The sequence below is a fragment of the Gracilinanus agilis genome, chromosome 1, assembly GCF_016433145.1.
Source record: "Gracilinanus agilis isolate LMUSP501 chromosome 1, AgileGrace, whole genome shotgun sequence".
NCBI lineage: Eukaryota > Metazoa > Chordata > Mammalia > Didelphimorphia > Didelphidae > Gracilinanus > Gracilinanus agilis.
The window spans coordinates 588,073,219-588,099,556 of record NC_058130.1 but is presented as its reverse complement, the minus strand read 5'-3'; the positions used below and the strand labels follow the sequence as shown (position 1 = coordinate 588,099,556).

General features: G+C 40.2%; 1 protein-coding gene across 1 annotated transcript in view; it reads right to left on the bottom strand.

Annotated features, from left to right (window-relative positions):
- Positions 1-343: 343 nt before the first annotated feature.
- KCNG2 (potassium voltage-gated channel modifier subfamily G member 2) overlaps positions 344-26,338 on the bottom strand; it is a 94,998-nt gene continuing 69,003 nt past the window's right edge. The window contains exon 2 of the mRNA XM_044683487.1: positions 344-1,168. Coding sequence (XP_044539422.1) covers positions 344-1,168 — 825 coding nt within the window. The remainder of the gene's footprint in view (positions 1,169-26,338) is intronic.

Sequence of the window (26,338 nt, the reverse complement as noted above, 5' to 3'; positions counted from 1 at the left end):
TTTGTGTAAGTGGCTTAGTCTTCTTTTTAATGGGAGCCAGGAGGGATTGCCTTTTCTTGGCCTTGAGGCCAAGCCCACCAAGGGGCTCCAGTCCACAGTTCACCTCGGAGTGATTTCTCTAAAAAGCTTATATACAGTGGGGCTGGATACATGTTGGCCCTAAACTAAAGCTCAGAAAAGACCTTGTTTTTCCAAATGAATTTCCCTAGCTGTGTTCCCTGCTCCTCTCTCCCTTGCCCACAGACTAATTTATACATGATGTCTTAGAGGTGGAGGAAGACATGGCTCCTCTTTTCCCCAATACTCTGGGGGCTGGCTTGGCCATGGCCTTCCTGGCTTCCCATCAGCAGCTCTTCCTAGAGGTGTGATTTGCTATTGCCCATTGTTGCTCCAGGGCAGCGGCAGCTGCAGGTCCCCCTGGTAGGAAGGAGCTATCCAAGGCTTGGGAAGAACTGTCTTCTGTGTGGGACCTGGTGCTCTCCTCCAAGAGGTGCATCTCATGATTCGCAGCCCTCTGTTGCTGTTCTTTCAGCTCTGTGTAGGAACGAGAGAAGGTATGGAAGATGGAGGTGACTGGAAAGGCCATCAGGAGGATGCCACTGAGGATACTGCTCAGAGCGACCACCTGCCCAGGGATGCTCCGGGGTACCATGTCTCCATAGCCCACAGTGGTCATGGAGATGACTGCCCACCAGTAGCTGGTAGGGATGCTGGTGAACTCTTTCCCAGCTCCTAGTTCACTCTCTGCCAGGTAAACCAATGGGGAGAAAAGGGCCATGGCCACACAGAGGAAGAGGAGAAGGAGGCCAAATTCACGAGTGCAGCGGCGCACAGTCAGCCCTAGGGTCTGGAGGCCCAGGGAGTGACGGGCCAATCGCATGACATACAGGATGCGCAGAGCTCGAAGGAAACGCAGCACAAGTCCCACTCGCTCTAGGTATTTATTCCCAGCCCCACCTGGCTTGCTGTTTTGGGCAGAAGCCAGATCCACAATAAGAGAGATGTAGAAAGGCAGGATGGCCAGGATGTCAATGATGTTGAGTGGTGTCCGGAGGAAGGCGCACTTGCTCTCAGCCTGGATTGAGCGGAGGAGGAACTCAAAGGAGAACCAGGCCACGCAGACAGTCTCCAGCACAAAGAGGTTGTGGCACTTTGGGGAGCATTCACCCTGGGGAGGAGAGGGACAGAGAGTTGGCCTTGGAGAAGAAAAAAGAAGGCAGGAAGAGCAGAGGTGAACGCTGAATGTAAGAGAACCCCCTCTTCACTCTACACCGCCCTCCCACCCTCACACATTTACCTCTCAGCTCCTTCAGTCCTTAGTGGTATTCAAATCCAAGGGAACAGAGAAATGATGACTATGCCTTGCATTTACTTTGTAAGTTCCCTTGTTCCATTTAAAAGGCCTGTGGCTAGCAGCAATGAAGGTGGTATGATAGCGGTAGGAGCCATCCTCAGAGTCAGCGGCACCTTGCTTCAAGTTCTACCTGGAACCCTGGGGTAGTCCCTTAGCCTTCCAGGGTCCCAGACAAATCTCTGGACTCAAAGTTGTTGGACAGGTATTGACCTACACAGACCTGGTATTCTCTTGGAGGACTCTCACTTTTCCTGTGGGGTAATAAAATCAACTACCAAACTTGAACTAGGAAGTATGCAATAGACCAGGGACTCTGAAAGTCTCCACTTCCCTCCCCTGGACTCATCCATGAAGCACTCTGCCATAGTCTCAGTAGCTGGGTTAAAATACAATTGTTACTGGAAAGGCGAATCTTAGTTGAGGCTTTGCTGTACTGCTTGGCTGTCACTTTGCCACAGTGAGAAAGATTCTTTATCAGCGGGCATATTTATGAACACTGCCTTATCTTGAATATCCTTTCTAGATCCATTTTGGACTTCTTATTTGGCATCCTGCCCACTTGAACAAAGCAGGGCACTCCCATGAAAAGTGTCCTCCAGGTGGAGCTTATTCCCACATTCAGGAACTAACCTCTGTCTCTCTTCCCCATGTCCCTCCATCCTTTTCCCCTTCCTCCCTTCCTTTCCTTCCTTCCTCTATTGGGTGTGTATGCATGCATATTATATGTACAGGTGTATTGATTCTGTACACATGTATATTATGTACATGTGTCATATGTATGCATGTATCTGTATGCACATGTACATAGTGTGTATTCTGTGTACACACACATCACATGTATATGTGCACGTAGATGCATGTGTTTTACATTGTATATTGTGTGTGCACATGTGTTTGCTATATATACATGTATTATGTGTACATGCATGTTCATGTTTGTGTGCATATACACATTTAATACACATTATATTATGTGTATTTTTATACCATTTACATATTTTGTGTGCATATAGGTGTATATATCACATCTATGTATGTCATGTGTGCATGGATTATGTATCTAGGCATAGTGTGTACATATAAATGCATACATTATATATACATGGATACTATGTGTGTACATAGGTGCATATGCTGCACATGCATGCCCGTTACATGTGTATGTATGTGCATGCACATCACATACGTGCCCTTATAGACGTATGTACCTGTGTAATACATATATTAACATGTGTGTGCTTTTACACATCTCTTATAGAATGTAAATTTCTTGAGGGTAGAGCCTGCTTTTGATTAAAAGAATTTTTAATCCCCAGACTAAGCTCAGTGCCTTGCTTTGCTACTTGATATTAGTCTGTCCCCCAAACAGGGGGCACATATGTCTAAGAGGCACGATGGGCCGTACTAGCCAAATCCCTTCAGAGTCAGTACACTTGGATGCTAGTTCCACTTCCCACATACACTTTATAATCCTTGGCAAATCACTTAGCCTCTCAGTACAAGATCATTTCAACTCTACAGTGTGGGGCGCAGTGGATAAAGAGCTAGACTTGGGGTTGGGAAAGTCTCAAGCTCAAATCCAGCTTCAGACACTAGCCCTAGGCAAGTTTCAGTTGCCTTATCTGTAAAATGAGGATCATAATAGCACCTACCTCCAAGGAATATTTGGAGAATCAAATGAGGTAATATTATAAAGTTTTTTGTAAATTTAAAGTATTATATAAATGCTAGCTACATAGTAGTAGTAGCAGTAGCAGTAGCAGTAGTAGAAGAGCAGTTTTCTCCCTAGGACATTGGTGGCAAACCTTTTCCACAAGACTGAATGTTATGCCCACCTCCCACTCTCCAGAGACCATGTGCTGTGCCCCTTACCCCCACCAAGTGCTGGGCATGCCCAGTTTCCCTCCTTACCCCACACAGGGGAGGGAGGAAGCACTCCCATTGGGCTGCTGGGCAGAGGGGTGAATGAGGCGAGCAGCTTCACTTGAATCTCTGCCTTTCTAATGATGAACTCTGGGGATGGGGAGTGGGGGGGGGCAGCCATGTGTCTACATAGAGTGCCCTGTGTGCCATCTTTGGCACCTGTGCCATAGGTTCACCATCACTGATTTAGAAATTTCCTCTACCAGTGAAATGACAGATCCAGATTAAAAAAAAAAAAATACAAATACAGGGCAGCGAAGTTCTCATAGTAGACAGAGAGCCAAGCTAGGAGTTGAGAGGACCTGGGTTCAAATGTGACACTTTCTAGCTACCTAATCCTGGGCAAGTCACTTAACCCTAATTACCCAGCTCTTACCACTCATCTGCCATGTACAAATACAGTAAGTACACTAACTTTGATTCTCTTGATCAAATAGATATTTGCGAAAAGCACTTAGCACACAATAGCTGGCACATAGTAGGTATTATAGAAATGCTTATTCCCTCCTCTCCTCTCTCCTGTGGGAATAATGATGCCTTTTGAGTTAAGCCCATGTTCCAGCTTCTGGGAGAGACCTCTGTCACTATACTCCTTTATGTACTTACACACATGACCATTTATGCACACAGAATAAGAATCTACGGTCAGCCAATAGCTATTAATTTGTCGCTTTGTGAGGACTCAGGGAGCTAATTCCATCTACTCAACTTCTCTTCAAATATTTCTTTGAAAAAAGGCCATCATCACCCAAGGCTTGAGGGGATTTACGTGTGTATTGAACATGTCTGGGCTCTTTCTATTAACTTCAGCATTGTTAATGCGCTGTCAAAATCCAATCTCCTACCCTCTATATAAATCATTATCTTTTCTTGCTTAATGTTAAATATCGTCCATATGCTTATTACCTTGCTCAGAGGTAGATGGAGCTTATGCCAGTCACCTGGGGATTAATACAGTTTGATTGTGCAGCTTCTGATGGTGATACCATTCTCAGCAATGAATTTCTCTTCCTTAGCATTTACTCCCCTTCTCTCACTCCCTAAATCTCTGGGCCAGTGAAGACATACGGAGCCTAGGATAGGGTTGCCCTTGTATATAGGTTAATTAGACTGTTCTATGTCATGATCTAAGGTATGCTAAGAAGGATGCTTGTTCCTTAAATCCATTTTTGCCTGTCCAACTGAAGTTCCTTATTCATACCTTTGTAGTAAATGCTAGCTGGAGAGGGCAGATGGTGGGAGGGAGGAGAGGATGGGAGTAAAGGTATCACACTGTTATTTCTTGCTGGCTCCTTAGTAGTGTGTTTGGATCCCCTTACCTAGAAAGGTAGCTAACATCAGGGCTTTGAGGGAAAGAGGTTGTAAGGAGGAAGAGATGGGCTTGATCTTAAGACCATAAGTATGTATTGGCTTAGAAACATTGGGCTTGGGTTGGGTGATGCACATTGAGGACACTAGGAAAGAAAAGGAAGAGAATCATAGAATGCAGAGATAGCAGTGAAAGGACAATGAGTATAAATTCTACTTCATGTCTTTTCTGCTAAAAAAACTTAGTCCCCCCTTTTTATTTTTTTTAAAGAATGCATTTCATGTAATAAATGTCAAGTTTATGCCTGTCTGCACACTTGCACTGGATATTTCATACATAGAGCATATTCTTCATATTTTTTTTGCTACACTACCATAACTCTAGTATTTCTTTTTCCTGATGCAGAAAATAGGAAGACAATATAAATAATAATTTCTTTTTTTAAGCATGTATGTAATGTATTTATGCAGTTGTTTTCATGAAAAAAGAAAAAAGCTCATTGTAAATTTTTCTAGAAAATAGAAGAGCCTAGATCTAATTCCAGTATTTGCTAGATTATTAAATAAATAGTATTCTAGTTTTAAAAAAGAAAGCCAGCAATGCCTATGATAGGTGGGATAGTCCATATAGATATTTGAAGTCAATTAAAAGGGTTTATATTTAGCTTGTCTTATTGAACACAATTCTAAGGCTAGCTGGTCTTAACAGTTTCTACAAAATCCTCAGTGGTTCTAGTCTTAGATAAGTGGGCTAATTTGTATTAGAAATTAAAGGTCACTGGTCTTCTCCAGTCCTAAAGTTTGCTGGCTTTAGTGTATAAAGTAATTTTTCAGATACTGGCAACTACTTGGTTCAACCTCTTCATTTTAGAGATACTAAAATGGAAGCCTAGAGATGCAAAGTAATTTTTACAAGGCTATTCAGGTAGAATGTAGTAGAGCTGAGTGGGATTTGAACCAAGGTCCATTGACTCCAAATATAATGTTTGTTTTCCAGTATATCATACTGTTTCCTGGTCCTCAAACTTATATGTAGGGATTTACTATTGGTAGATCACATATGCCCTGTGTGACTCCATTTTTTCCCACCAGAACTTTGGGTGTAGGGGTGAGATATGGGACTAGCAGAAATATTTTAGGCCCAAACTATTTCCTAATATATAAGTGACTAAGAGATCTGAGCAATTCTCAAATGAAGCATTTATAAGCTAAAACCAAATAGATGGAAGAATACTTCAGGTCACTAATTAAAAAAAGAAATGCAGATCAAAACATTTATGAGATCTTACTTCATTTTTTTTTTATCCTGGGACTCCATTCTAGGAGCATAGGGCCACAACCAGTAGGCAATGGGTCACACAGTTGCTCAGGGTCACCCAGCTGGGAAGTGTCTGAGCCCGGGTTTGAACCTAGGATCTTTCGTCTCTAGGCCTGGCTCTCAATCCACTGAGCTAGCCCAACTGCCCCTACTTTAGGTTGCAGTTTCTTTAGCAGATGTAGTTTTTACAGGGTGGGGTTGCTAGCCCCACGCCCAACCCTCCTCCTTTTTCATCCGGGCTAGGGACCGTCCTTGGCCCAGGAGTGGTAAGGGTGGGCAATAGGGGTCAAGTGACTTGCCCAGGGTCACACAGCTGGGAAGTGTCTGAGGCCGGATTTGAACCTAGGACCTCCAGTCTCTAGGCCTGGCTCTCAATCCACTGAGCCACCCAGCTGCCCAAACTTCATACTTCATACCCAAACTGCAAAAGATGAAAATAATACTGTTGGAGGGGCTTTGGGAAGACAGGAACACTAATGTATTGCAGAACCTCTGAACTGGTCCAACTATTTTGGGAAGAAATTTGGAATTATTTAAAGAAATTTTTAAATGTCCATATCCTTTGACCTAGATTCTACTGTTAGGCATGTACCCCAAGATGGTAAATGACAGAAAGAAAGGCCCCATACACAGTAAAATATTTATAACCGCAAAGAATTAGAAAATATGAAAATGCCCATCAATTGAGAAATAATTAAAAGTTGTGGTGGATGAATGTAATATTACACTGTTGATGAATCAGAAAAGAATGAGAAGATTTTCATGAACTGATAGAAATTGAAATAAGTGGAACCATGAAAACAATAAAATGACTACAACAATGTAAATGGAAATAACAGCAACAAAACAATTGATACAGCCACTTTCTTGTTCCTTGAACACAATGTTCCATCTTCCGGTGAGGCATTTTCATGAACCATCCCCCATGCCTGCAACTATCTCCCTCCTTATCTCTCTCTCCTAGTTTCTCCGGCTTCTTTCAACACTCAGCTGAAGTTCTACATTCTACAAGAAGCCTTTCCTCTGAGATTATCTCCAATTTATCCTATATATTGAATTCTGTTAATAAATCATTATTTGTATGTTATCTTTGCCATTAAATTGTGAGGTTCTTAAGAGTAGAGATTTTTTTCCCCTTTGTATCCAATGGTTGTCACATAGTAATCAATAAATGCTTGTGGACTTGTTGGCTTGAAATTGAATGCTACAAAATTATGATAACCAAGCATGTCTCCTAAGAAGAAATATGAGAAGGTACTTTCCTCACTTCTTTGCAGAAGTGGAGAATGTAGAGCACTGAATGTTATGGCAGACATTTCTAATATGTTGGTTAGTTTTGTGGAACAGTTTTTATTCTTTTTTTTAATGAGGGATGATTCTTGGAGAGGAAGAGGGAGGATATTTTTGGAGAATGTAGGTCATAAAAATAAAAGATATGAATGAAATGTATTTTTTAAAAAGATGTGGAAGACATTAGATGTTTTTATTGGTGAGCCAATCATTGACTGTTTTTCTTCTGAGCATTCAGTTATACAATTGAAGTCTGAAGGGACTTTAGGTAATAAGCTTAAACTTTAGTTTAATCTCTTGCCTAATGTACAAATCTTTCTATAATATTTCTGAAAGTTGGCCATCTCATCTCTGTTTGAATAATTTGAATAAGAAAAAATTCACTGAATCATGAGGTAGCTCATTTCAATTTTAATTATTAGGAAGTTCTTTTCTAGTTTCAGCTCACATGACCAGTAAGATGGATAATATTTTCTGACCCCCCCCCCATGACCTTTCAAACTTCCCTTAAATAAGAATTACAAGTAAAAAATAAACCAAGTGCAGCTGCCTCCACAGGATAAGTAACTAAGAACTCTAAAAGGTAACAGCTTGAAGAATGGTCAGAGAAGGCTAAAACCCAGTGTTATGACTCAGCAATCCCTCTTCTACCAGCCTTGATGTTGTAAAAGAATTGGACCACAGGGCCCACGGTTTAAGGATTCCCTCAGCAATTCTCTTGTTGATGCTGTAGTTGCTGTAAGCACTCAACTCCCCCTGCCCTTACTCCACAATTCTGTCTCAAAATGCAACAGTACTAAACTCTGTCACCTCCTAACACATATGCCCTGGGTAGAAGAAGCAGAGGTATGAGAAATTAGAAACTAACTCAGCTTGGGGCATCAGGTGTATGCACTGCATTGCATACATATACACTGCATCAGCCAAGGAACTAAGGAATACAGGTAAATAGAGGAGGGTGAACTGTGTGCATGTGTATGTAGATGTGTATGTGTGTGTATGTTGCCTCCAACAAGCTTGAAGGAGAGGGACTATCATCTAGCTGAAGTCAGTTCCATCCCCCAGAAGTCACTTAGTGCAGAAACTAAGGCTGGTGAACCACGAATGAGCCAACAAGGGAGGAGACTATGTTAGTTTTCAAGGTCTAGCTCTCAGGAGAAAAAAGAAGAAAGAAACAGAAAAGTGGAAAATAGGAGAATATAAGGGAAAAAAGGCTGAAATTATCAAAGATTTTAGGAGTAAGAAAATGCAGTTAAAACCCTTGAACATATGTAGATAAATTAATCAGGAAGATATTGATCATAGAAGGGAAGATGGTCTCCAGGGCATCTAAATGAGTCCAAATATCTCTGAATAAATATTGTAAGATGAAGGAAAATGAATCTACCTAAAGTAGATGACAGATTGAATTCCCAAGTGAGCAGGAAGTTCCTGAGTGATTTAAAAGAGAAATTAGAATCTTAACAGCAGATGATGTGTCCTGAACAGCAAGAACAATCAGCAGAATAAAAAACTTGAACCTATGGTAACAAGTCTTGTCAAAGAAACAAGCATAAAAAGAACAATGGATTGAAAATGCAAATGTATATAGTGCAGGTTAATCTGGGAAAAGAAAAAAGCAATAATAGAAAATATCTATAAGTAAAGCAGGCTGATCTTGAAAACACAATATGAAGAGAGAACTTAAGCATTAAAGATGTCCAGAAACGTGTGACAACTAAGAAAACTGACCACAATACAATGAATAATATAAGAAGAATACATAGAAACAAAACAAAGTACCAATTAAAAGAATTCACAGAGTCCCTCCAGGAAAGAAACACAAAAACTATGCCACAAACTTCAGGACATATAATGGTTAAACTGAACAACTCTAGTGACAACAAATTCTGTAAGTGATCAGGAGATTTCAAATATAATGCAAAGGATATGTGAAAAACACCACATTATTCTGCACCCAATGGAAACAGAAAAAAAGAATGGAATAATGCATTCTGAATAAAGCTCAAAATGCAACCCAAGGCGACATACCATGCAAACTTGAATCTAATTACATATGAAAAAAGATGAATTTTTAATGAGAGGCATTTTAAGCATTCCCATAAAACCCCAAATTGAACAAATTATTTGCTTTGCAAACAGCCCAGACAATAGAAACATAAGAAAAGCAAATAAATTCAGCAACCGAGGAAGACACAAATGAGGGGGGAAATTGCCCTAGAGCAAAAAGAGGGGGGAAATTGTAATATATGTAATAAAAATGTAATATTGTAAGAAAAAGTTACCGATGAAGTTAAATACAATAATAACAAAATTACCGATGAAGTTAAATACAATAATAACAAAATAACAGGGGGCAGCTGGGTAGCTCAGTGGAGTGAGAGTCAGGCCTAGAGACAGGAGGTCCTAGGTTCAAACCCGGCCTCAGCCACTTCCCAGCTGTGTGACCCTGGGCAAGTCACTTGACCCCCATTGCCCACCCTTACCAATCTTCCACCTATGAGACAATACACCGAAGTACAAGGGTTTAAAAAAAAATAATAACAAAATAACAAAAAAAAAAAGAACACAAGGTGACAAGAAGAAAAGTGGAACTTAAAATAGAAGTAATGGAGGAAAAGGCCTGCTACATCATGACCTACACATCACAATATCCCATCTACAGATGAATCAGTGTGTGTGCAGGTGTGTTTTATGGGAATAAATTTTGGAATGGGAGGGCACATAAAAGGGAAAAGGAGAGGAAGAAGACACAGGAGAATTTGTGATATCCTTTGAGCAAGTCATTGGTAAACAATGAAAGGAAAAGATTCCTTGTCTCTCTGGAAGAAAAGAGACTACAGGAAAATGGGTGGGGTGAAAAAGGGAGGAATTGAAAAGGGGGGAAAAAGTAGGGGAAAATGGTAGATTTGGTGGTGAGCAAAATTCTAATGGGGGCAGGGTACAATACTCTATTTCAAGAAGAATGAGAACTTCTGAGAGCAATTGATATCCAAAAGGTTGGAGGGAAATGAACCAAGAAAAAAGATTTCTTGACAAATGGGGAAAAAAATAATCATGGGGAGGGTAAGTGATGGTAATGAATTGCACTATTAGCAACATAGGAAAATTCTACCCAGGGAGTAATTTTTCTATCCTCTCTCTGTCTCTCTCTCTCTCATTGAGACTTCCAAGAATAAGACCCATGGAAAAGTAGGAGAGAGTTACCCTACATCCACAGAGGAGCTACATAGAAACCTTGGAAGAGGAAACTCAATTACCTTAGAAACTTCAATTCCAGGTGGAAAACAAAGACTAAAGAAAGAATACAATAATATGTAGTATGATAACTGTTAATCAAAGAATAAAAAGTCTAGAATAGGTAGAGAATTAAAGAAGAGAAGGTGGGAGAAATATTTTTTTTAGAAAAAAGAAAAAGAAAAACAAAGTCTAAGAAAAGTTGAAGGGGAGGAGAGAAAGGAGGATGTTATTTGATTGAGAGAGAGAAAAAAAAAGAGAGAGAGACAGAGAGAGAGAAGGGAGAATTAGATAACTAGATAAAAGGAAGCTAGAAAAAAATGTTAAGTAAGACCAAAAGTTGGGAAAGAAGTGACAATTGGAAGAATATAGAATCAAAACTGTGGGAAAACCTTGGTGAATAGAGTTGCCTTAAAGTACATTGAGCAAAGATAATTGAAATGAGACAACTATGTGAGACAACTTTTTCACAATCGAAGATGGTGTAGTGGATAGAGAGCTGGGCTGGGAGTCAGGAAGACCTGATTAAAAACTGGTCTCAGACACTTCCTAGCTGTGTGATCCTTAATTCTGTTTGCCTCACTTTCCTCATCTGTCAAGTGAGATGGAGAAGGAAATGGCAAACCACTCCAGGATCTTTGCCAAGAAAACCCCAAAGCGGGTGATAAAGAGTTGGACACGACTGAAAAAACAATTCTCTTCACAGAGGAAGTAGAATAATCACAAAAAATTATAATTCAGGAAATTCTTATACTAAAATCTGCCTCATAACTTTTGTCCAGGTAGTCTTATTTTTGTTTTCCATAGCTGCACAGAATAGGCATAATCTCTTGTCCTTGAGCAAATTTTCAGAGCTCTAACTTGGCTGGGACAACCAGCATCGAATTCCAAAGCACTAAAATTTAGAGGGAAATTATAGCACTTGTTTTCCTTCAGCAAAATAAAAATAACAAGCTAGCATGCAGTTAAGCAACATTATTATAGTTACATATTAAGTATATTACTAGTTAAAATAGGAAACTCCCTGATGGTAGGATTTTCAGGGACTCCCTGGTAACTACATCCCAAGTCCCTTCCTACTTTGCCTTCTCTGAATAGCCAAAAAGCATTTCAGGGTCTTAGTCTCCCTGCCATCAAGTATATTCTAGGGTCGATCTCCCTTGCATTTACCCAATTGAATTTGTCTTAAATTGAGCTAAGAATACATTTAAATTGTCTTAAACTTACATTTACTTTTGTCACTTTTCCTTTGTGCAAAAATTGCTAGTTATATCTCTTTTCCTTTAAATATTTCAAGATAGAATTCATGTCCCACAAAGCTTCTCATCATCAACTGATCCTGTCCCATGCTATGACAGCTATCTGGTGCAAATCATTGTTGAAATATGATCTGATGTCTATCCCACCTTTACAGAAAGGAGGAGAAAGAACGCTACTCCTCCAGCAGCCTTGCTGGGGTGAGGGGCAGGCAGGATCCAGAAATGCCAACTCAGAAATTGTCTACAAGAATTTTATCCCAGAATTTTATCTTATCTGCCACCCCTCAAATTATGGCTGAGGGTGCCTGACTACCTGTCTAATCAAAAGTTTGTGCCATCTCTCTGCACACGCTCCCCTTAAGGTGCTCTTTCAATGGTTGCTGAAGTAAGGCCCTTATGGCTTAGCATTCTCTCAGCTAATCAGGAGCCAAGGCTCCCTTTGTGTGTTTGGTATGTCTCCTAGGGCTTCTCTTCCTCCATCTCACTTCAGGGGAAGTGGATGTTACGTACAAAAGACCACGGAAGGGAGGACAGGGGAGTCACCTGGCAATTTTCCAGTCATGTGGCTGAGTGCACAATAGTGTACCAAGTGGAAAGGGCACAGACCTTGAAGTCAGGAAATCTGGGTTCATATTTTTCCTTTGACACATTTCTCTCAACTTGTAAAATGGCGATATTATCTGGAGATGCTTAATAAGATGTTGTGAGGTGTTTTATAAACGTTTAAAGTAGTGTAAAGAATCGCAGAATACCAGAATTAGAACTGGTAGAAACCTTGGCAGTCATCCAACCTAACCATTAAATAAGTGTGTTAGCACCTCAGACAATTCAAGTTCTACACTGGTTGGCATTGGCTCTGTAGAGGAGGGGAGGGGTGAAGTGATTAGGATGGTCTGAAGTATTTAGGGTTAGAAAGTGTCTTAGAGGCCATTTAGTCGAACCTTTCTTCTTACAAATGACAAAACTGAGGAGGAGTTTGGTGAGTTGGCCAATGTCACACAGGTAGTAGTAGTAGAGCTAGAATTTGAATTCAGGTCTTCTGACTCCATATCCAGCACTCTTTCTTATATCATCTAAACTACTTTCCAAAAGAACTTTTTGCTCCTGTAACTGCTCAGTTTGACTAAATTGTAAGCTTATGACTTTTAAATAATGGAATATATTACAGGGGGATCATAGGCATTTCAGGCTTAGCAGGGAGGTAGGGAGCCATAAATCAAGTGAAAAATACAGCAAAGTTCTTGGCTAGAAGCAGATCATAATGCAAAGAGCAAACAAATTGAGGATCAGCTGAATCAACAGTCTGATCAGAAGTGAATACCACCAAGAAGGCAAGGAATGACCATGAAACCATAAAGAGAAAAGGCAAAGGATAACTGCAGCTAAGTGTTGCATTTGATAGAGTGCCAGGTCAGGAATCAGAAAGATTCCTCTTCCTGAGTTCAAACCTGGCTTCAGACATATATCAACTGTATGACCTGGGGCAAATCACTTAACCCAGTATGCCTCAATTTCTTCTCCTGTAAAATGAGCTGGAGAAGGAATTGGCAAACCATTCCAGTATCTTTGCCAAGAAAATCTTAAATGGGTCCACAGAGTTGGACACAACTGAAAAATGACTGAACAACAGCAACAAACTCTTAAGTGGCCACTTCTTTAAGGTTTGCTAAATAGACATAAGTCCTGTGCCTCTCTCTTAAGTGCCGATCTCAGACAATGGAGACCCTGGCTCTACTCCCTAGCTGCTGATGCATTGCATTAGAAGCCACTGCTACTCTACCCCGACTCCCTGCAATTGTGCTAGAGGAAGCTTTCTATCACTCGTGACCTGGGACCAAGGTAGAGCTCCCTCAGACACCAGGTCCTCATTTCTAGGACCCAAGCCTCATGCACCAGACTTCTTGAAGTGATTTCAAAGAATCAGGCCTCTTACATCAAGCCCAATTTCCCCTTTCTCCCTGAGGTTGGAGGGAAGACCGACACCTCTTATAAGGCTTTTGAATTCCACTTAAAGTAGAGGACATCCCCATCCAAGGAGTTAGCAAACCCCTACCTCTTCTGAACAAACAAAAACCTGCCCCTTTGACAGAAATGGGAGGGTCTGGAAGAGAGGAGGGTTTTGGGGAAAAGTCAATGAACTCAGTGTTAGGTTCATTGAGTTTGAGGTGTTTCCAGGCTATCCAGTTTGAGATGTCCAACTGGCAAACAGTGATGTGGGTCAGAAGCTCAGGGAATAGATTGGGGAAGATATAGAAGCTTGGGGATCATCTGCATTATTCATAGTGCATAAAGCCATTTATTCAGAGATGATAGTTAAATTGATGTGAGCTGATAAGGCTATCCAGTGAGAGATAGATAGAGGGAAAAGAGAAGAAGATCTAGGACAGAACTCTGGAGTGCATCTACAGTAAGGGTGTGATGATGATGAGTCATCAAAGGAAACTCAGGAGTGGTCACAGGGATAGGAGGAAAACAAAGAGGGAGCAGTATGAAAATCCAGAGAGGAGAGAGTATCCAGGAGGAAGGCAGTCAATAGTATCAAGTGCAACAACAGGTCGAGAAGATTGGTCACTGAGAGAAGAGCACAAACTCTGGCAATTAAGAGATCATTGGGAGAGAAAGCCAGATGGCCTAGAGATGGGGGATCCTGGGTTCAAATCTGGCCTCAGATACTTCCTAGCGTAACCCTGGGTAAGTCACTTAAGCCCAACTATCTAGCCCTTACAGTTCTTCTGCCTTGGAATGGATACTTAGTAGTATTTCCAAGGCAGAAGGTAATGGTTAAAAAAAAAGACATCATTGATAATTTTGGGGAGAGCAATTTCACTTCAGTGATGAGATCAAAAGATAGATGCCAAAGGTTTGAGGGGTGAATGAGAAGAGAGGTAGTAAAGGGAATAAGTGTAAATAGCTTTCTCAAGGAGTAAAGGATATTGGACAATAGCAGGGATGGCTGGATCCAATGGGAGTTTTTTGATCATAGGGAAGACATGGGCATATCTGAAGGCAGTAGGGAAGCTTTAAGTAGACAGATGGAAAATGAATGAGAGTGGAGATAATAGAAAGGGAGACCTACTAGAGAAGATGAGATGGAATGGGACCACTTGTTTATTTTTTAGGAGTTTGGCTGAGAAATGGAGGCAAAATGTCATGTGATAGCTTGAGATGATAAGGGTCTAGCAAAGGATTAAGGGTGGGAGACGTTGGCATGCTTGAAGTCAATAGGGAAAGAACATGTATGTAGGAAAAGACTGCAGATTTGAGAGAGAGGGATGTTTCATTGAGTATATAATCTGCTGGAGAAGATGAGCTCAAGTGTACATGTAGAGAGGTTCACTTTGTCAGGCAGAAGAAGGAAACCAGGAAAGAATGAGAGATGACAACAAAGCATTTGGGGATGAAAAGAATGGGAGAAAAGACAGTTCATGTTAAGTGGCCTCAGTTTTCTTCAGAAAGAGGCAAGGTTCTCAGCTATTACAATAGCAAGTTTAAAATAACTTCTTTGCATAGAGATATAGGAAACCAGCTGCCTTGCTGTAGTGAGGGCCCAGGTTCAATGGGATAAAGTGAATTCAATGTGCCCAGTCAGCACATTTGTAAGACTGCCTTCAGCTTCATTCAGAAACTTTTGAGTGGGGGCAGACAAGGTATGGTGGGAAGAGTTCCTAATTTCAGGTTTAAATAAGAGATGAGCATTTAGATGACAGAGGCAAGAAATTTAAAAGCACAGGTTAGCGTAGAGTGATAATCACTAATTTGGGTTGAAATTGGAGGTGAAAGAAACTGAAGTCAGAGCAAGATCAATGATTAAAGATCACGAATCCTCAGATTAACTAACTAAAAGGTGGAAGGATTAGAGGTCTTAATGAGGGTGTAAAATATGTTGAGAAGGAGTGAGGCATAAAGAAAGGTGGCATGATAGAAGGTTCTGGTCAGACAGGGGAATGTCTGAGTTTTTACTCCAGGAAACAGAATATTTGTGTGTATCTAGAGTGTGACCATTGCTATGTGTAGCTGAGATGGAGTAAAGGGACATTCAGACTCTTCATTTCCCCACATATCCAGTTGCCAAATCTTGCCATTTCTACCTCTACAATCTCTCAAATTTGACCCTTTCTCTCTATTCACAAAACTCTGATTTAAACTCAGATCCCTGTCACCTGTATTCCCACAGTTTCTTAAATGGGCTTCCTGTGTCCATCTCCTCACTCCAGCTTGTCTTGGACACTGCTAACAAAGTGACCTTCCTTAAGCACAAATCTCATCATGTGACTTCCTACTCACTCAACTCCAGTGGTTTCTTATTGACTGAAAGATAAAATGCAAATTCCTTCTCTATTGAGCTTTAAAAAACCTTCACAACCTAGCACCAATATCTCTTCTTCGCTGCACTGGATATTAGTGGACATCCTTCTACACTCTGTCATCCAGCCTACTAGGTCTCTTCTTTCTCTGTTCCTCAAACAATGCTTCTTCTCTTGTCTGTGTTCCTTTGCACTGGCCATCCCTCACACCTGGAATGTGTGCCCTCTTTACCTCCAACTCATATGGCCCTTTTCATCATTTAAGATGAAGCTCAGTGAAAGCCATGCTCAGAGATGGGAGGTCCTGGGTTCAAATGTGACCTCAGACACTTCCTAGCTATGTGACCCTGGGCAAGTCATTTAACTCCCATTAACTATCCCTTATTGCTCTTCTGCCTGGGAACCAATACACAATATTCATTCTAAGATGGAAGGTAAGGTTTTAAAAAAAAGATGAAATTTAAACCCCAAATTTTGCATGAATCCTTTTTGGTCCTGGCTTCTTTTAAGACCCAACTAAAACCAATATTCTACAAGAAGAATCTTCCAACCTCTCTTAATTTGAGTGCTGTCTTTCTCTTACTTTTTTCCTATCTGTCTTGTATATAGTTTGCACATATTTATATGCTTGTTATTGATCCCATTAGATTTGTGATCTCCTTAAGGACAGGAATGGTCTTTTGTTTTTTTCCTTTGGTATCACCAGAAATTAGCACAGGGACAGGTACATGGTAGGCTTGATAAATGCTTTATTGACTGATGCTCCAAAATGCTAGTGCCCTCCTTCCCAAGCTACCTTACATTTAATTATTTTGTATTTATTCATTTTTCATATATGCTGCATGTAGTTTTTTTAATGTACATATCTCTCCTTGTGAGTAGGGACTGCTTCATTCTTCATTCTGACTGTTCCAAAAGTCTTAATACAGTTTTACCCTTTAATAACTTCTTAAACTATTTTAAGCCAGCCTTATGATTGGTTTCTCTGCCTCAAGTATCTCTCTGTGTTCCAATTTCTCCTCCACTCAGCTACCAACGTGATACTAAAGAGCAAGTCTCACAATGTCCAACTAGCTTTAAGATATTGAGAAAATGAAAAATTCCCAGAGATTGGCTTCTGGGTAAGAAAATTAGTTTATTGATTAGGCTAGCATTAACCAAGTAAACTAATTTTCCAGTGATCAAAGACCTTGAAGTCCCCTTGCATAGATCTATAAATAGACAATTTGGGGAGCTCATTATTCAGCCCCTTCCTTGAACATCCCAAGACATCTCTAATTGGTGAATAGTCAATGAGGGGGTGATCCATCAAAACTCTTAACTCCTTCCCATTCCCTGGTGGATGACAGTTAGCCACGTACTCAATTCTATGCCTCCAGTGTGAATGTGGGAGAACTTCTATTTCTGCCTGATCAAGACTGTTCCCTACAATGATGATTTAAAAAATTAAACCTTTACCTTCCATCTTAGAATCAATACTATGTATTGGTTCCAAGATAGAAGATGGGTAAGGGTGAGGTAATTTGGGGTTAAGTGACTTGCCCAGCATCACATAGTTAGGAAGTATCTGAGGCCACATTTGAACCCAGGACCTCCCCAGGTCTGGCTCTCTTATTCATTGAAACATCTAACTGCCTGACTGCAATGATTTTTAAGTTCTCGGGGGCAGGGGCGGGCCCTGGAATTCTGAGCTGTGGCTTGACCCCCTATTTTGCAGCTGGAATTCCACTCTGCCATTTCAATGTCATAGAGGTTGAAGGAGTCATTTTTCCTACATGTACATCTGACATAAGCTGATTCTATTTACTGAATAAAGCAGATCTCACTATTCTCCCCCCAACAGCTCCCCCCCATTATCTTGCTTTCCTATTTATTCTACAATGGTAGAAATTCTTTAGGTGGGAAAGGAATGAGTAATAGAGGCTGAGGGACTGATCTGAGTTTCTAATTCAAAACCCAAATATAGAAATAATTTAGCACATTGAAAATAAATCCTCTCACTATTAAAGCTTAAACCTGCACTAAGACTTTTAGTACATCCTGTGTTTGTATTCTAAGAAACTAGCACCATTCCTGGCACAGAATAGGCACTAAGCAAATGATTGCCAATGGATTGAGACTACTTCGCTCATATCCCCGTATTAGGTATCAGTCACATATGGCTCTGTTCCTCTTTCCCTCTGAGCCCCCTGAGAAACCATTTTGACATTAACAGTCAAGTCTTCATCTTAGACCATTACCTCTAACACTTTTTCCCTCTTCTTGCCCTTTTGGAAATTTGGATTCCTCTGAAAATACAACATCCATGACTGTTCTCTGTAGTACTCATTACATCTTTTTCTCATGCCCCCTACTATTTTGGACTGAGGGAAGAATAGACATACTCTTTCCATAGTGCCTGGCACATAGTAGGTACCAGATAAATGCTTTTTGATTATTGTTCCCCAGTGCCACTTTCAGATCATGCCCCTTGGTTAATCAGTCAACTCTAATGGTAGCAGTGTCAGAGGAGAAAATGGAAATTTATAGGTGAGATGTTGTTGGCTACTGATTGGCTATGGAGGAACACAGAAATAGTGATATGGAGAGAATATGGAGTCGAGGATGACATGGAGGTTGCAAGCCTGAGTGACTGGAAGGATGATGATACTCTTGACAATAAGAGGGAAGTTATGAAGAGGAGAACTTTTGGGGGGAAATATAATAAGTCTAGTTTGGAAAGGTCACGTTTAAAATTTCTGTGGAATATCCAGTTCAAGATGTAACTAGTGGGGGCAGCTGGGTAGCTCAGTGGATTGAGAGCCAGGCCTAGAGACAGGAGGTCCTAGGTTCAAATCTGGCCTCAGACACTTCCCAGCTGTGTGACCCTGGGCAAGTCACTTGACCCCCATTGCCTACCCTTACCAATCTTCTACCTATAAGTCAATACACAGAAGTTAAGGGTTTAAAAAAAAAGATGTAACTAGTGGGATGAGACTGGAGAGCAGGAGAGTAAGTTTCAGACTCAGTAAGTAAATCTGAGCATCATCTGCAGAGATAATTCAGTCCATGGAGCTGATGAGGCTGTCAAGGCAAATAGCTTAGCAGAAGAGAACAGAGCCCAGGACAGAGCCCTGGAGAACACAGAAGGCATGATGGTCAGTGGTCAGACAGTCAGACAGAGAAGAGTAGTACTAGGATAAAAGAGACCCAAAAACCTAGAGAAGAGAGTCTCAAGGAGAAGAGGGTGATCAGTGGTGACAAAGGCTGCAGGGAGGTCAAAAGGGATAAGGACAAGAAAAGACTTTAAGATTTGGCATTTATGAGTCAATCATGACTTTGGAGAGAGCAATTTCCATTGAATGATGAGGTCAGATGCTATACTAAAAAGAGTTAAGAGAGTGACTGGAGAGGAAATAAAGCACCACTTTCTCATAGGGGTAGCCATGAAAGAGAAGAGAATCATGGGATGGCAACTGGCAGAGATGGAATGAGAGGTGCTTTTTTTAGGATGGGGAGATATGGGTATATTTCAGACAGTAGGAAAGAAGCCAGCAGACAGGGAGAGACTGAAGATACATGAGAGAGTGAGGATAAAAGAGGGCGCAATCTGTTGGAGAAGACAGAATGGAATGAGATCGCTTGAGCACATAGAGTGGTTTGCCTTGGCAAGGAAAAAGATGACCTCTTCATGAGAGACAAGAGTAAAGGATGAAATACTAGTGGGCTGAAGTCTTCTTGGAACCAATACCTGATATTGGTTCTAAGATGGAAGGTAAAGGTTTAGAAAGAAAAGTATTTAAGCCAGAAAGTGCACTAAGCACTGAGAATACAAATACAAATACAAACTAAAAAATAAAAAGCAATCCTGGCCTTATGGAACTTCCATTCTAAATGGGGAACGCTACTTCAATGTGATTGAAAAGGTTAATGGCTAGGATTTGAAGAAGGGAGAGAGAAGGAAAAGGCTGTAGGGAAACAGCCTCAATTTTTTTCATAAAATATGAAGCTAAGTTCTCAGCTGAGAGCCACGGGAGTTTCATGATTTGAATAGGATAGTGAATTGATTAGGATAGCATAAAAGAATTGCCTTGCTATAGTGAGGGCCAAGTTCAGATTATGTAACATAAAATTCATAGTGGGCCCAGTCAGCACAATTTTTGGATTTTTCTCTAGGTCAATTGAGCAGTAGCAGAATAGGAGCCAAGGCAGCAGATGGTGGGAGTGATCCAAGACTGAGGTTTGGCAAGGTGTGATAGGTAATAAGGAGGTAAAGGACTTCAGAAGCAATAGGTCTGACCACAGTCTCTTGTCCTTTCATCTCTTCTTGTGGTCTCCATTACAAATCATGTCTTCACCATGATCTCCAATTATGTATCAATCCAATTTTACTTGGTCTTTTAGCCCTGTCACCCCTGATCTCATGTTCTTCTTTTCTCAATCTTGATTCTGTAATTAACCAGTCCAACTATATACCTGCTTTCATTCACAAATCCTTTGTTCTCGTGGCTTGCCAAACTGTCCTAGGTTACCCCTCATGGATCTGTTTTCTCTGTTCCCACTCACATACTGGTGAATCGTGCTGGAGGAATTCACATTCCACTCATTATAAATTTATGTTTTCTAAGATAGATTTTAGATAAGATATCTAGAATCTCATTGATGCCTGAACTGTTTATAATCCCTTCTCTACTATAGTCTTTCATATCACCTCCTACCTACTTAGTCCAAACAGAGGGCCTCATTTCATATATTAACTGAGAAAACAGAGACCTTCTATCCCAAATTTTCCCATACCACACTTTTCAGTTACCTTTTATGGGTTGCTTCTGTTATATTGAATCTCTGGGAGCTTGGAGTTCACTCAATGATTGACAGATAAGTCAATTGGATAGAATGTTCCCAGAGAGGCATGCGGGATGCAGGAGAGAGCAGTTGAGAACCCTGACAGAGGTTCTGGGGTTTTTTACCTGTCCCTGAGGCTGGAGATCAGTGTGGATCCTGGTCTTTGGAGATAGAGACTTGCAAACACTACCCTGCAAGCTCTTCCTGTGTTTCCTATACCGTTATCAATCTGTACTTGACCACCATCTCTGTGTCAACTGCCCCTAGATATTAGGAGTTTCATCATCTTGGCTATCTAGGCTTCCCAGGGCCCGGGAGGGATCGGGGAAGTGAGCAGGAGAAGAAGAGGGTGGAAAGGGTGGATATATCTCAACTGTTAAGGCTTAAGATCTACTGAAGAAGCTGAAGATTTCCCAGCAGTTTGCCTACTCTGGTTTAGCTCTGGCCAGGCTGGACCAGAGAGAAGCTATCACCTTGATTCCTTCATTTGCCTGCAGTTAGAGATTCATTAGTGTTAATTTAAAGTGTGGTCTCCTTTACCTCTATCCCTTACCATTATCCTTCTTATCAAATATATACAAAGTTTAAAGTACCTTCCTGAATTGGTTTCCAAAGCTTATTTAGGAAGGGAGTCACGTAGTCAGATTTCCAACATTACCTCAGCTGAAGAGCCCAATAATTAATATCAATTAACCCCAGGTGGGTCCTGAAGGGATAAATCACTTTGATCTAAAGGATCCTGCCTGGGCAACTGTTTTAAAGGAGAAGTACCATCTTATCATCTCTCTGTACTCCAATTTCATATACATCAATAGTTATTAGTGACCTCCTTATAATATAACACTTCCCACCTTTAGAATGGAAGCACCAGAAAGGCAAGGATTGCTTTTTACTTTTCAGCTTGTATTTGTATTCCTAGTGTTTCGCATACTTCCTGGCATAATAAGTTCTTTTCTTTTTAAACCCTTACCTTCCATCTTAGAATCAACACTGTATATTGATTCCAAGGCAGAAGTCTGGGTAGGACTAGGCAATGGGGTCCAAGTGACTTGCCCAGGGTCACACAGAATTGTCCGAGGTCAGATTTGAACCCAGGAACTCTCATCTCTAGACCTGACTCTCTATCCACTGAGCCACCTTGCTTCCCCACCTATTCATTTTCCAGACAGCTTCTCTGGTGACATCTTTAAAGCTCAGGTCTATATCATTCAATAATCTGTGGCTCCCTTTACAAACTCCTCAATTCAGCACTTAAAGGCCTTCACACTCTGGTACCAGCTTATCTTTTCCAGCTTAATATAGATTACTCTTCTTCATATTCTCTGCATCCTAACCAAATTGGCGAACTTTCTGCCTTGATGCTAGATCTCTTCCCTTTATATTTCTATACAAACCATCCCTCAGGGCTGGTATGTACTACTTTCTAATCTCTGTCTCCAGAATCCCTAGCATCCTTTAAGAATCAGCTCATGTGTTGGTTTCCTACAGAAAACCCTTCCTGATTGCCCTTTTGTTAAGTGCTTTCCCTCCTGAAAGTTTTTTCCCCAAAGAAATATTTTATTGCTGCAATCAGAAAATTTGTATATCACAGCACAAATAACCAATTACAGTTTAAGAAACTCTCCAGTGGTAATACTGAGAAAAGATTAACACATATAAGATGATTCAAAAGTATATGTTTAATTACTAGAAATTTTCTAAGGAACTAAAAAAATTGCCAACTATCATTCATCTCTTTAGATGTTGTATCTCCCCTGCCTCCTTGAAGAATATGCTATCTTCAAGGTACGACCAATTTTTTGTTTGTCTTTGGTGCCTAATATAGTGCCTTGCACACAACAGGTGCTCAATAAATGCTTACTGGCTTGGATGGGATAGGTGTTTCAAGTAAAGTGGTTCACAACTACCATAGGCATTTTGCAGCTGCTGGGTGCACTGTTTCCTCAGAAGGAATGATTTTCATTTTGTACAGGAAGCTTATACAAAATGAGGACCAAGGCAACAGAAAAGGACAATTTTTATAATACCTGAAAAAGGAAAGGGCAATTCCTGTCCACCAGGTCAAGTCACGTGTCATTACCATATCTTTTTGACTTCTACAACCTGTAATACTAGTGGCAGCTGCATCCTATTTATAAGTATGAGCCCTTCAAATGCCAAGCTGTATGCTCCTACCAGGGCACAGCTGAGAACAGAGAAGGAATAAAAACTGGGCTTCTGAGTAGCCAGAATAGATCTCACACAGCTTATATAGAACAACTCAAGCATTCTATAGAGAGACAGAGAGAGAGGGGTGAGGGTGGGGGAAGTGGGGGGAGGTGGGGAGAGGGAGAGTGAAAGAGAGGGTGGGGAGGAAAGAGCTTTTTCAGGTCTTCAATAAGGCTTAATGAATTATTTTATTTTATGCACAATTTTAACAAGCATGGTCATCTAATTCCAAACAAAGATCAAAAGTTGCAAATTAGAAAGGAGAAGCAGTGCTGCTGTAAGCTGCCACACTGAAAAAATTAAGAAATAATAGATGAGAGACTCATCAGAGAGAAAAACCATGAAAAAAAGGCACAGCAGTCTGGGAGCCTTTTCTGTAAAGGTAGCTGTCTCCAGTATACCTCAGCAGGTTCTGATGCTATCACTCAACTGCAGGGCAAAACAATATTGGAGGTTTCTGGTCCTCAGAGGTAAGTACCATTGAAACCCATGGTCTCACAAGTCTGTATAGAAATATAGAAACAATGGGAAACAAACTGGGGAAACAAGAGATCCTTCAATAATGAGGTAATGATGCTAATTAGTATCACTGAGATTTATAACAAGAATTTGAGCAACAGAATAGCGTATCTTAATCAAAAAGAGCAGAAACAGAGGTGAGGGAAAAATAGGGTAGATTTGTACATTAAGATATATTAATGAGAGAAAATCCAGAACTATAGAGGGAGGGAACATTGTGGAGACTATTTGGGTAAAGGTAAATAGAAGTAAAAACAGAAGCAATATTTCAATAGAAGTATACTATAATCAACCTGGACAGAAGGAAGAAACAGATAAAGAGTTCAAGTAACAAATCCCAGAAACACAAGATGATAGTAATAGAGGATTTTAATTATTCAAAGATCTATTTGAGTTCTCTCCCCAAAAGAGCTGATAAATTCTTGGCTTGGTTTAATTTAATTCTTCAAAAGTTGGAGGAAATAAGAAGGGAAACTGCTGCTTTGGAATTAATTCTGACCAATGGGGAGGAAGTGGCTGAAGTTGACATGATAAGAACCTTGGGAAGAAGTGACCACTTCATTTTGAATGTTGTAATGAAGGAGAGGAAAGCTAGGTAGAGTCTGACATGAACATTAAATTTTAGGAAAACAAGTTTCAAAGGATGCAGAAAAAGGATGGAAGCAAAGGCAGATTATAGAGGATGGCTATAAAAGACAGCAATGATACCACAAAGAGATCAAGAAACAGGAACATAACCCATATGCATGCAAATATTTATAGTACCTCTTTTCTGTGATAGTAAAAAAAATTAGAAACTGGGGGGAGCCTATGTATTGACTTAAGGCTGAACAAGTTATAGTATATGAGTGAAATGGAATGCCACTGTGTCATAAGAAATGATGAAGGGGATTATTTTAGAGAAACCCAGAACATTTGTATGAACTAATGCAGATTGAAGGGAACAGAACCAAGAGAACAATTTATATGATGACAGTATTGTAAAAACAAAAAATTAAGAGTTTAGAACCTCGATCAATGCTATGACCAATCATGATTCCAGAGGATCCAAAATGCTAGCAAAGTTTCTCCCTCCTGAAAGACTGGTGATGGACTCATGGTACAGATTAACTATCTATCCATCCATCTATCATCTATCATCCATCCATCCATCCATCTAAGTTTACAAGGCCAGTGTGGGAATTTGTTTTGCTTGACTATATTTATTAAAGGCTTTTCCTTTTCCTTTTCCTTTTTTTTTCCCAGTGAGGAGATGTGGCAGAGAGAGAAAAGAGATTTCTGTTAAGTGAAAAAAATAAGCATCAAGAAATGAAAGTGATACAAAAAATACGTCAATAAAAACTTAAAAAAAAAAGCAAGCAATGCTCTCTAAGAAAAGTGTCAGGGGCATAGACTGTCCCCACCAGTTTTGAGCAATAGAGATGCAAAGTTGGAGAATTCTGAATGTTTGTTGACATCTCTTTAAAGATGTGAATATCATTCTGGATCTCAGAGTTTAGTCCAGAAAAGCATAGCTTGGGAGTGAAAAAAAAAAACCTCAGCCTGAAAACTTTCTCTTGGAAACACCAGCATATTCCATCAAAGATCAAGCATTATCACCATCTCTAGAGGCTAAATTCTGTATTTAGAAATTTCTATATGTATATATTCCTTGTTTTGATTTAATAATACTTACCACTGAAAACCTTTAGTTGGAATTTTTCATGGTATGCAGATGAAAAGATATTTGAAGGCATGGGGCATACAAAGCCCCTCATACCCCTACCCAATATTAAGAGAAACTAGAGCCTTCGCTGTTAATCTGGATCACACTCATTATTGAGGGGTCTTCAGCAGGAGGAGATTGTGTGGCTTATAGGAAGGCATAGACCAGACAAAATAGTTAATGGATTGGAACAGATTGGAACAATGGAACAGGATATTTGGGTCCAAGTGGTAAATGTTGCCCATACTTTCTACAGTGGTCCAACAATGCAAATTCCTGAAACATTGCATTTTCACTGCTCTCTCTCCATCAATAAAGTGACTTTCTACATATTTTGCATTTACTTCTTTGTGTCCATAATGTATCACCCCCAATAGAATGACTGGGATTTTTTGTAACCTCAATGCAATAGCCTCTATTACTATATGCTTTGAACCAAGTAAGCACTTAAAAAAATGCTAATCAGATTATAATGAAAATCTAGTAAAGAGAGAATTCCACAAAAAAAAAGAATGAGCAAGACTTTACTAAGGAAAAAGAAAAAAATTAAAATACCTTTGTTAAGATTATCAATGAAATAACTAAAGAAATGAACCTGACATCCTAAGTCTTCCTGGCTCAGGGAACACTCTGTTCTAATACAATTGCCACAAATGACAAAATTGAGACTACTAAAACTTATTACAATGACATAGAATCCCTCGACCATCTATTTTATAGATGAAAAAACTGAAGCCTAGAGAGCTTAAATGATTTATCCAAGGCCAAAAAGGTAATAAGGGACAGAGTAAGAATTTGAACTCATATCTTTTGGCTCTAAATTCAACATTCCCTACTTTAATACACTGCCTTTGACCTCAGAATGCTGAGAGAAGTGGAAACATAATAAAAGTACACAAAGGACCCATAAAGAAGAAGAAAGAGTTGAGACAGAGAACTTAGTCTCCCAGGAGAAGATCTCTAGATATTTATCCCTACATTCTACTTAGCAATTAGAGTAATATGTCCTTAAAAACATTTTGACTCTACTTCCTGGAAACAACAGCTTTTTGAAAATAGGAACTGATTTTCTGTAGTAGTTAAAAAGTC